The sequence below is a fragment of the Buteo buteo genome, chromosome 7, assembly GCF_964188355.1.
Source record: "Buteo buteo chromosome 7, bButBut1.hap1.1, whole genome shotgun sequence".
In the NCBI taxonomy this organism is placed as follows: domain Eukaryota; kingdom Metazoa; phylum Chordata; class Aves; order Accipitriformes; family Accipitridae; genus Buteo; species Buteo buteo.
In genome coordinates, this window is record NC_134177.1 from 29,868,933 (window position 1) to 29,881,571 (window position 12,639).

The following is a 12,639-nucleotide window of genomic DNA, read 5'->3' on the forward strand; positions in this document are numbered from 1 at the left end:
GTAATTTACTTGTATGGTAGAGAAGGGAGTTGATAGTACCTCTCCTCTCAATGGCATGAAAAAAGTAGGGTCCTGCCCTGTAGTCTTAACCATAAAAACACACTGAAATATATTTTCCAATGAAGGAAGATCAAGTTGACTGAAAGATCTTGGTAGTCCTTCTGCATTGGGTATTTTTATTAAAAGATTCTGGATTCACTTGGGAGTAGGAGCATATCAAGTTATATAAAAATAAAAGACTTCTTGTAACTTCTTTTGCTGGGATCCACAAAATTTTTTTCTTAGGTTTTAGCGGCTTGCTGAGAGTGATGTCTGCTCATGTGGCCAGACAGTGGTTTCAAACTTGGGATTGACCTCTAAGCTAGATATTTGGGCTATGCTTTTCTCTTGCAACAGCCATAATCACCAGCAGAACTTTAGTGAACATCCAGCAGGTTGTTAAAGGAAATGAGTACTGAAAATTATTACTGATGGTTACTTTTAGATTTTCTGGAAGTATTTGTTCTCTTCCCTGAATTGGGTACTAAGTATTCCAACTCAACTGCTTACAACCTTTACTGAAATTATGATCAGAGCACAGAGCTTGAGGCAAGCTAGTACTAAGTTCCGCAGTGTGTCCCCTGATATTCTTCCTTTTCCCTCCTTTCACTAAATTGCCATGCTGAATTTTAGGATGCACCCAAGTTTCTTTATTAGCTTCAAGTTAATTTAAAAATATGTCTAAATCAATACTGTGTTTTTTGAAATTCCTTCTTTCCATTACTTATTGTAGTATTCAGTAAAAATATCAAACTTTGGCTTTCCTTAGTGGTGTTTCACACAGGTGTAACAGGCAAAGGCTTGACAAAAGTCTTCAGGTGGAAATGCTGGAGATTTTGACACCTTGGTGGCAGCAAGTGAACACACCAGTCAACATTTTCAATAATTAGTGAATAAAACTAGTTTCTTAAGTATGTGTTTAAAAATACTCACTGAAGCTACTCTAGGATCAGTACATCTTAAAATTACATTGCTTGCTAGGTACTTGGCTTCAGGCACCAGTTTTTAACACTGCCCCACTTTGTTCTCTATTCATAAAATGTAAGTGTATGTTCTGACTGAGCAGTAGTTACTTTTGAGATAAACTGTCATTGTGAGGATTCAAATTATTTTACATTCTAATCAGATTAACCTTTTTTTTTTTAAGTTAATGGTACAGGCTATGAGCAGACTCCAAAACACTTGTTTTTTAGTTCATGTTTGGAGGACTTGACTGGGAACATTTTAACATGAAAGCTCATGCTTTTAGGGGATGTTTTTTGTTTTGTTTTTACAAAAAACCATGCTGCTCAGCAAACTGATTCTGTACCCAGATATAAAGCCACAAATCTATGGCACCTGCAGACTAATGATTGACAAAATCATTGAATTTCTCATCTTTAAAGTTCACACTTTTTCTTCCCTTGAAGGACTGCCAGTTGTTCTATTTATGGACACAGCTATACTCTCCCCTTTTCTATACGGCATTATGTTGTAATTGCCGTGCCATATTAGGCTAGAGATCAGTCTTGTCTGATGGCTTAAGATAGTAAACACTCATTAGAGGCAGTGCAAGTTCTTTCAGATCCAGTGACTAATACCAGATACTTGAAAGGAAGGTGCCAGAAAACAAGCAATAGAAAATTGTGGGACAGTTTCTCTCTGAGGGAGTGGTTTTTTGGCTCCTGTCAGCTGTTTATGTTATGAAGCATGAGAATTTTTCTTAAATTGTTGTTAATTTTTAATGTTTCTTGTACAACATTTATTTTTAATATCATTAAATGTAAATACCATTGTAAATAAATATTTTCTGTCAATGAAAAGCAAGTGTGTTGCTGCTTTCAAAGTAGGCTGGCTAATTTTTGAACAGAAAAGAACATCTAAGTCCCAGCTAATTTACAGATAATGTAACAAGCAAAAAAAAAAAAAAGTATGTTCTACCTTTTGCAATTTAAAAGTGCCCTCTTAATTCTCTGATGAATACCTGCAAAGGAATTATAAGTAATCTGCCATGAGAGTTTTAATAGATAACTTTGGCTAAGTGCAAATAGAATCCAGTCTGCTTTTCATAAATAATTTAACTCTAACTGTGACGAAAACCTGTCTTTGTCCTTGAATTCAGCTGCCATTACTGCTGAGCACTAGCATATATATATTGAATAAGAAGGTGTTGGACAGTTTTAATGTGGTGTATCTTTCCCTTTTACACTTTCTGCCCTGTTTTTCCTGTCATTTCTCTTGAGCTAGCTCTGAGCTTCCTGATGGCTTTCTGTTTAAGATTAATGACTTCTTAATTAGAAATAATGACTACTGTATTGCACTAAGCATTATGCTGCATTTTAAAGCATCATCACGTGGGTAAGCTCTCCGTGACAGAGACGCACTTAATGTTATATGTAGATTTTAAGTGCATAAAAGTGGGGGTAAGTTAGAAAATCTGGACACTGATTAAGCAAAATTAGTGAAAATTTTGTAATATTCTTACATACTAAAATAACTTTCTGTTGATAGTTATCTGATCAGTCTAGATATGACTTAACTATGTCTTATGATTAGAAATTGTGAAACATGCATCCTTAATTGATGTGGTTCTCACTTTCAAGAGAATGTTAAACAGCTCTGCATGTAACAGATGTTGGTCCCATTAATGTGCTGTTGCACAACCTGCTGTCAAACTTGGTTTGTCTCTGTATTTTTTACATTTACAGGAAATAACCTGATGGGTGTAGGTAGTGATAATGTTCAAAAATAAATTCAGGAGTTAGGAAAAAGCAAATATGTCCAAAAGGAAAGGTATGTCTATAGTGTTTGTAGACTCTAGCATGAATATACTCAATGATTAAAAAAAAAAAAGACAGACCTGACACCACAAATCTAAAACAGTAGACATTCAGTTTTGTAATTTTTGTTTCTGTTCAAAGCAATGCATTTCAGCTTTGGAAGTTGCTCATCATTCTACTTTCAATTCACTGAAGAATTTAAACGTTCACTTTAAATTTAACATGTGAGTAGTCCCATTAGTTAAAGACTGAACCCTGCATGACTCAGTTCCCACATACGCTGAGACCCAGCTGGATTTCTTCCCGTCACTGTAAACCCTTACAGAAGACATTGTGATTGAATTTCAACAGATGTAAAGAATTCAGATTACTACATGCCATTACTGGTAATTACATATAAGATTTTTTCATGATTCTTTGCAGTGCATTTGCTGTTATGCAAGCTGTGCAAGCACACATCTAGCATTGTTTGAACTTTTTTTTTTGCTCGTGTTTTAGGATTTTGTAGAATTCAAACTATTCACTGAATGGTATAAGTTCATTTGGGACTAGCACATACAAATTCTAAACTCATTTATGGAAACACATTTTGGGGGCTGATTACCTGTTCTGCATAGTCCTGGGAAAACTCATTTGTTTACCCACACCTGTTTCATTAATTTTTACTGATTATTTTTTGTAACCTTTTGATTTCACAGATGATAAAAACATACTGTCCTATTATAAGAGCTTTTGTCTGGGAAGAAAACTTAGTATGATTATAGAACTGTAAAAAAAAAAGGGGAGGGGGTGGGGAGGAATTTGTAAACAAGGCTTAATTATGTCCCCTTCTGCTGCTAGTTTAGAAGAGTACTGATGATCTAGGAGACATTCCCTGTAGATAGATTAAAACTCTAGCAGTCTCTCTAGTTACCATGTTTAATAAACTAGCAGAGAGCTAGAGAAAGACTGTGAGCAAATAAAAGAAAATAAAACTTAAGTTTATGGGACAGAGGTCTGAAAGTATGGTGAGAGGCATTGTTCTTAATTTGATGAAGACTGAAAGGAGCTTTTCCCTTAAGTTCTTAGTCACCAACCTCCCACATTATGCTAAAAAGAAAAAGCATACTGTGCATCTGTAGACAGAGGGTTTCTGTGGTGTTTATTCTTCAAGTGGAGAATAGGAAGTGTAAGAGCTCATAGGACAGCTTTCAAGAGGAGTATAGTTCACAGAATGTGATAGGGCAAAGAACACTAAATTACTGGAAATAAAATATATTCTTACCCTTATTTCTAACCTGATCGGTGTTATCAAAACAGTACCTAGGTTCTTGTAGATGTGAGGTATTCAGTTCCTAAGTGAGCTTTACATAGAAGCAGGGAATTGCTAGGGGAATGGGTAAGGGTCAGATAACATTTTAAAAGCCTTCCATAAAAATAGAATGGGCAGAATAATCCAATTTGCCTAGTAGGCTGGAAGCAACTAACAAAAGTCAAAGGGAATTATGTAGAAAACTTAAAACATCTTTCTGCAAACATGTTTGTTTTCCATTATCTTTGATGTGCAGGTCCTTTTTTGGGTAGGTGGGGGTGGTTGGAGAACCTTAGCTTGAACGGTAGTAAGACCTGATGTCTCTTTGCAGATCCCTTGGAAACAGTCCCCTACAAAAGGCCTGCTCTTCTGAGAGGTGTTCTGTTATTTTGGGGGTACAGATTACAGGAAGGTGAACGTTACTGTGTGGTGATGAAAAGGCTTCAAGTCTGACCAATTCAAGTGGAGGATACACAGCTCTATTTACTCACTATTTAAAAGAGCATAAGAGCCATGTGTCTTTAAAAGAAAAAAAAAATCCAAGCAAATAGAATTCTCTCTAAATGAGAAACAGTCAGTATTGCTGCAGTTAAATGATTGTGTTCATTCTTTAAAATGTATATAGTTAAAAATATCCTTTTTCTTTGGAATGTGGATGTTAAAGTACAAGAAGATGCCTTAAGAGTGTCATCTCAGTATGCATATATACATCCAAATAATTGCTTAGAAGGATCTAGAAATCCTCCAATATCATCTATAAAATCCTCTTTCCATTTTATATACCTTCAGAATGGGGCTGTTTGCTAGGGGAAAGGATATAGTAGAAAAAAATTTAGCTATAGCAGTAGACCTGATACATCTACAATTGATAGTTTATACAGAATTGCATTATAAAATATATAGATATGTTATAGACTGTAATAAAAAGACAATGATCCAAAACAACTTTTTTATACCGTATATTACGTTCACTAAGTCATATATGCATAAATTAGGGTGAGAGCGGAAAAAAATGAAGTCCTTAATTTATGTGTACTTTTCCAGACTTGAGACATGCTGGATTTGATCAGACACTATTACACATAATCTTATTATAGCTTGTTATGCCTTTCACCAGCCAGTGTTTCTGTTGAGTGTTTTTTTAAAGAACAACCCTTCAAATAAGTGGGCTCAAGTATTAACAATCAGTATTTTAATTAACAGGGTTGTGACTGCAGTCAGTTCAAAAATTTATTGCACATATGAAAAGTATTATTAGATAAATACTTTTGTATTTGAACTTTTTAAAGAATTTTAAACTTATTTTCTCTGCAGATTTTTTAAAAAGTTTAGAGGAAGTTGTAGTAAGTAAAACTGACAAGCATTAGTATATTGTTTTATGCTCAGAGATTAACTCATGATTTTAAATGAGTTCAGTTTATCAAAAATCTTTACCTTCAGCCTTTCATTTCAGTTTGTTTATCCATAAAGCACCCCCCCAAGATAGGGAAATGATATAAACATCTATGCCTTCTACAGACAGGGGCTCAGGAGGCAGAAAGGGTACAAGTGTTGTTCAGAGAGGAATTCCCATCCTGGCTGTCCTAGGTCACAGAGACATATGTGTGACTGTTGAAGTTACTAAGCAAAAGCTGTTTAGAGTCAGCAAATAAGGAATGTAAACTACAGAGATTTGCATGAATTAAGGTTTTCCCAGTGGGGTGCTTGGTGGCAGGGGTTCTGTACCAGAGGAGAGTCCAGTTCCCAGGTCTTAGCCTAGAACTAAAACCAGAAAACAGCTACAAAGTAAAATCTACCAGGCTTCTTTTTCTCTGGAGTTTTATTTAAAATGTATTTTCTGCATTGTCTGTCTCATTACAGATAGTAGTATGTATATTTATCAGCAGAAAGAAGGAAAAGCAATACACGGTGTCAATTGCTCCAATTAAAAAAAAAAAGAGAATAAATTTATAAAGATTTGATTAGATTATGCTGTTCAGTTGTCTTGGTTATCTTATGTAATTCTTCTGAGTTCATCCCTTGGGAATAGTTTATTTAAAGCATATTTGTTGTAAGAAAGAATTTATTTTCTGTCAAGAAAGCTTTATTGCATTAGGAACCTATAGCTAAGCATATATGATGATCCCATTTAGTGCAGAACTTTGTCAAGAGATGCCTATCTTGAGGGCAGGATAGATCTTTTTGATTAGAGTACAAAGGAGGGTCAAGTTTTCCCCCACTATTGCCGCAGTCCAGAGCACACTGGTTAAAAGATTGCTCTCTGCAGGAAATGCCAGTTATCTATCTTTATAATGGTTATGTTTTTAAATAGGATAAGTTTCTTCTGATCCCTATGGTCAATTTTGATGTGCTGATGATGGTCAAAAGCCTGCTGATAAATACCTAATGATTTATCTGCTCTCGTTCCAAGTTCTGAGCATCCTGGCATCTTTTACTACCTTTCAGCTTTGTGGTCTGGGGCTAGTGGGTAGTGACTATCAAACCTGGCTTATGAGAAGCCCATCAGTCTGGTGCTGTCCTGTCACTGTCGCTCCCTTTTGAAGGCTTTTAGAGGATTGGTCCTTCAGTTGCTCTGTTTAAGAGTGTGGCTCTGAACTTGGAACTGGATTGTCCGCTCTGTGCCTTTTTTCCCCTCAGGGTACATATTTGGGCTGGTTTAACTCAAGTTAGGTCTTGAGAGAAAATTGTGGAAACATGAAATGGCTTGGGTTGGAAGGGACCTTAAAGATCATCTGAAAAAAAAAAACCAAGCCTAAATCAGGCCTTGCACAGGATGAGCTGTCATCCAGACATAGCCTTTCACCAGCATAACTTGTTTTCTGGATACAGTCTTACCGACCAAACAGAGTAGCCCTTTGTCTCTCAGCGCTCTTCTGTTACTAATTGTCTTTATTTCAGGAGCAGGAAGGTCAATGTAATTCCAGTCAGTGTGAGTAGGTTTTTTGATGGGTTTGCTGGGCTTTGTTTTTTTCATATTTGTGGTAGTACTCAAGTATCCTAGTCTGAACACATTTTCATACGGATCAACGAGTTATTAACTGTAATGGAACATTTCTTAATAAGGGCCTATTGTTGCCCTTGAATTAAAATCCTCTGTCTTTCCCTGGGGGCTGCAGGATAGCAAGTAACTACAGAATATCATCAGCAGAAAATCTGCAAGCATGAATTGCCTTCCACTATGGAGGAAGAGTGCTTTCTCTCTTACTACTGGCTGAATCGTTCCTCCCAAGTAAACACTCGGAAGCAAGGTTTGCTCAGCATTCAGCTTCATGTTTTAGTTGAGAGAGAGAGATTTAGTCAGAGCACATCCAGACAGACAGTGCCTTTCATTTCTTTCTGCACCAGAAGAGCCAGAGAGAAGGGAAACACTACATCTTAAAGTGCCCCTCTGTTGGGAGGACAGACCACCAGAGTGGTTGCTTGTGAGCACATCTATAGTCTTTGCAATTTGAGGATCCTGCTCTTCCTGAGACCCCGCATATTCCAAAGGCAGTTCTGCCTGCTATGGCTGGGAGAGGAGAGTTGGGTTCCTTCATCCGTATCATCAGTCAATCCTTAAAGTTGTTCCCCATATACTTACCAAAGCTGTATTCATTTCTTCTTGGGTGAGGAATCTCTTCTTTGTCTGTCCTTTTCTCCAGAGAGGAGGCATGTTGCACTTATTTGATGGAGAGTGCGCTCTATGTATTAACATTCTGCTTTTATTTTAAGATAGAAGCATATTGCTTATTCTGATTTTATTTTTCTGCGGCCTCAGGAAAATTTCAACTGATATTAATTTTTAATGTCTTGTCAAACTGAAGCCTATATTAAGACAGCTTTGCTGCTTGAAGTTAGGTGTCTCACCATGTAGCAAGGCAGTACTCATGGGAGCTGTCTGACTTCAATGGGAACCCTTTGTCTTTCATGGAACATGCTACCATTCTTCCATACCATTTTACAACTTCAGTGCCTTTATGTTGCAGATAGCCCTTCCTTTCTCATCTTGCTTTTTTTTCTTAGTTACTGCATGTTGCCTCATATTCTGGCATTGACTGTTACTGTTAGCTTTCCCTTGAAGTGACCTGGCATGGAGAAAGATTGGAGAAAGAAATTATAGTTAATTATTTTTTCTCTAAATCCCTATAGTTCAGCTCAGAAACCTCATTTTGTTGTGTAGCAGGAGCAGGCATTTCTTCTTGACAGGTTTTAGATCATCTGAGCAGCACTGATTCTCTGTCAAGGTCAGTCAGCCTGCTTAAAATGAAATGATACCACGGGGTTTTTCTCTCCTAACTCTTGAGCGTTAGAAAAACCTGAATCCCTCTGACCTGGTAAGAGGTAATATCTCATAAAATTTCTTTTCATCATATGCTAATTTAGTTTTCAGATATATAATTTAATTTCTTTGCTTATTTTCTGACAGGACAGCAAAAGGATAGTACTGATAGGATAGGAACAAATGTATTTGGCTTTCATTTCTACAATATTTCACAGAAAGTGAAGTGTCAGAGTGTTATTTTCCCTTACCACCTCCATACAAACACTTCATCAGTGTTATGTTTAAAGTATTGTGTAATAGTATAGGGCCAAAGCCTAAAGAAAAGTACCAGTTTGAGCAGAAACTTCTCAGAGAATTTTTGTTGAAGTGAGCTTGCTTTGAGGACATTATCCAAGAAGATGCTCCCAGTGATTAGTGGGAAGGAGTGCAACCTAAATAACTCAGAAGAATTTTTATTTAGTTTGATTTTATGTTTTGTGACTTGTGCTCTGTGATGTTTTTCATTCAGTTTTACATTACAGTTATAAGGTGTGCACCCTTCAATTTTTCAGTGTCTTTTCAGTGTCTGTGAAATCTCAAAATGAACATTTTTTATCTTCTCAACAGGCCATGGTGCAGATGTGAAATGTGTTGACTGGCATCCAACAAAGGGATTAGTTGTATCAGGAAGTAAAGATAGCCAGCAGCCCATCAAGTTCTGGGATCCAAAGACTGGCCAGAGCCTTGCCACACTGTAAGTTCTTGCCCACAGACTTTGATTTGCTCAAATATAAGCTAACTTCATAAAATTTTGGTTTTTTTAATTCCCTTCTTAGCTTTTTGCCTCACATCTTTTCAGCCATACATGGCTGCTTCAAATATGAAGCTAGTGCTTTAGCTGCACCAGAAAATCTAGGGGTTAGATGAAGTCAAGTCTACACTTCGAAAATTGTGACTTTAATACTCCTTACTTAAATTTACTTTGTCCTTCTTCATAGACCTCCTAGTCACACAGTTCTCATTTGGAAAACAGAAATGAGACGTGGAAACACAAATTACATGTTTCATCTGGCTGATGAAAAATTCCTTATGCTGCAGTAGAAAGGTGCACAGTAACTGAATACTGTCTCAATGAGCACTACCATTTGCTCTGAAGCATGAAAGAACAGGATTAAGGCATAGGGCCTTTGCACAGAAAGCTACAGTATTCTGGTTTAGTAGCCTGAACTGCTTTGTTATTGACCTGAATACTTGGGACTGGTAAATTACCACATTTTGATTTGTCTGAGAAATCAGTATCTGGACAAACTGCCTGTCTTTCTCTGCTTGCAGGCATGCTCATAAAAACACAGTGATGGAGGTGAAACTGAATCTGAATGGCAACTGGCTGCTAACAGCTTCTCGTGACCATCTCTGTAAGCTCTTTGACATTCGTAATCTGAAAGAAGAGCTTCAGGTCTTCAGGGGTCATAAGAAGGAGGCCACAGGTCAGAATTTGTTATGTGGATATTTTATTAATAAGTTTGTATTAAAAATTAAAGTTTTTGAGATCCTGATTTCCATTTGTTAGAAATCCTGGCGTAATACTTTCTGATTGTGGCTTACTTTGTATTTCAGCTGTGGCCTGGCATCCTGTTCATGAAGGGCTGTTTGCCAGTGGAGGATCTGATGGTTCTTTGTTGTTCTGGCATGTTGGGTATGAGGCATTTTCATCAGCATATTGGAAAGGTGTTGGTCACATGTGCAAGCTATTATACTAAACATAAAATTACTTTTCACCTTTGAATCTGTATTTAATGTGCATGTTTATGGTACAGTTTTTCTCTATACCTGAGGAAGTTTGTGAATATGCTTCATTTATGAAGAAGTTTTCCTGTGCAGATGTATTTTAAATGATACAACTGCTTGCACAGAAAATAGTCTTTTGTTGAGAGTGTGTCGAATGGTTGAAACTCCTAGTTTCTTAAAGCTTGTTCTGAGATGTTGTAGTTACTTTGTTTCTAAATGTACAGTTAAAAATCCCTATGTTACTGAATTCCTTATTAAGAGCAACTGGGAACAATCAATTCACCCGACAGAAAAATAAGAGTCTTCAGTTTAGCAAAATATGGGGTAGAGGAAGAGGAACAACTGAATAGCAAAAGTTTTGTATTGTATCTGTAGCAGATATTCACCTGTGTGATGACTGATTTTTTTTTTTGATGCATCAGGGTTGAGAAGGAGGTTGGTGGAATGGAAATGGCCCATGAGGGAATGATCTGGAGTCTGGCGTGGCATCCGCTTGGACACATTCTCTGTTCGGGCTCAAATGATCACACCAGGTATTTTCAAGTATTTAAAGAAAAGATCTAAGGGAACATATGTACATTTAGAAACTAGAAAGGTGCGTGGCACCAGTGAACAAAGAATAGATTGGGATGATTCTGATACACAACCAATGGGCAAAGCAGGGAGACAAACTTACCTAAGTGGGAAGGCACTGACATTTTACATTAAGAGGTAGAGTCTAATCTCTTGTCCTTCATTTAAGGAAGCCTTAAAAGATACTGGGTTTTGGGTTTGTGTTGGCTTTGAAATTTCCTGAAGAAATTTTTGAAAAAGAATTGTTGTATTTTCTTGCTGAAGAAATATTCTTATCTCCACAGCACTTTTTCCGTGCAGATTATCTGCTGGTCATGTCTGTCTTTTCACATTGCAAACATGTTTGGAGGCATATAGTTTGTGCTTTTAGGTTGAACATTCTGTAAACATGGATCATTTTATAAATGGAGTAAATTTTTGTGCATGGATGTATGTGTTGATAAGTTTAGTTGTATAGGAAGAACATATTTGAATTGAGTGAAAAGTTTTTGGAATGGACTAGAAAGATATCTGTTCAGGATCTGATGTTGATGCCTTATACCACTTACACTTTGAAGTATCTTCTGAGTTGTAACTATTCAATATGGTAATTGTTGGTTTCTTATTTTTTGTTTGAACCTCACACCTAATGTTCAGAGCTAGCGCTGAACTTGATTTAGTAAGTGTTGAATCCTTATATAATCAAGATAGCATGCTAAAAATTAAAGAACTAATTAGATTAAAAGTAGTTAATACTCTTGACCCTTTATTGAGATCATGTAACTTCCTTTTGACAGCAAGTTTTGGACTAGAAATCGTCCTGGAGATAAAATGCGAGATCGTTACAACTTGAATCTGCTGCCTGGGATGTCAGAGGATGGTGTGGAATATGGTAAGGCAATTTCCCTCAATGTGGAAGAAAGAGGGTTGGGGTCAGGAACAAGCCTAAGTTATTAGCTGACGCTAGAGTGCAGCTTCTGGGTAAGATGGTGAAACAGTATTATAGCATTGGTGACTACCTAGAGAAAGATTTTTTTTTTTTTTTACAAGGATGATTTTACTCTCCATGTTATATCAGCAATCACCATTCCAACAATAACTTTTCTTTTGTTTCCACAGCTCCAGGAGGTAAGACCTGCTCTGTCAATCACAGGAAGGAGGTTTGGCTCTCCCTCTGGCAATATCTCCAGTTTACTTTTCTTCCTGAAAACCTCACATAACTTCAAGATTTCCCACAGTCCTGAACTACAGCAGGAAAATCTTTCAAATTATTGAACTTGACTAAAATCTTAAAACTTTACCTGCCTCTTAAGGATTTATCTTGGTAATTTTAGGCTGCTCAGGGTTGCCCAGCTACATGGCATGCCTCAGCAACCTTTTCATCTCTGGGGTTTCATCTGTTTCTTCAGATTTTTGATTATTTGCTCTTTTGTGTTTGAGAATGTTAATTCAAATGCAGCACTTTAATCCAATTTAAGTTTTAAAATATATAGGTTTGTTATAACAAAAATGAGTATGGGTTATTTCCTTTTCTGAGTTTCTACCATAAATGTAACTTTCCTGAATGGACATAGTTTCAGACATTTTGGGGTGTATTTATAAATCTGAATTTGCAGTTCTTCTAATATCCTTTCATTAATGTATGGAATTAAGTGACCCACTAGTTTTGAAATATGTAATGATACCAATGGTAAAAGCATGTGAGAATCCAAAGGGATAAAATGATAATGTAAAGAAAAATGTTCCAAGTATAAATATTGTTTTTCTCTAGATGATCTGGAACCCAACAGCCTAGCAGTTATTCCTGGGATGGGAATACCTGAACAATTGAAAATAGCCATGGAGCAAGAGCAGATGGGTAAGTAGTAGCTATGGGGAAGCATTTTCCTGAGCCATCCAGATACTGTGTGACTTTTCTTTCATTCCTTTCATATGTTTTGGTAGCACGGATGCTTTTTTCTAAGGTTCTG

At 36.7% G+C, this 12,639-nt stretch overlaps 1 protein-coding gene across 1 annotated transcript in view; it reads left to right on the forward strand.

Moving 5' to 3' along the window:
* WDR33 (WD repeat domain 33) overlaps positions 1-12,639 on the forward strand; it is a 72,008-nt gene that overhangs the window by 42,312 nt on the left and 17,057 nt on the right. The window contains exons 8-14 of the mRNA XM_075032032.1: positions 8,957-9,083; positions 9,662-9,816; positions 9,947-10,025; positions 10,540-10,650; positions 11,467-11,561; positions 11,789-11,797; positions 12,441-12,527. Coding sequence (XP_074888133.1) covers positions 8,957-9,083; positions 9,662-9,816; positions 9,947-10,025; positions 10,540-10,650; positions 11,467-11,561; positions 11,789-11,797; positions 12,441-12,527 — 663 coding nt within the window. The remainder of the gene's footprint in view (positions 1-8,956; positions 9,084-9,661; positions 9,817-9,946; positions 10,026-10,539; positions 10,651-11,466; positions 11,562-11,788; positions 11,798-12,440; positions 12,528-12,639) is intronic.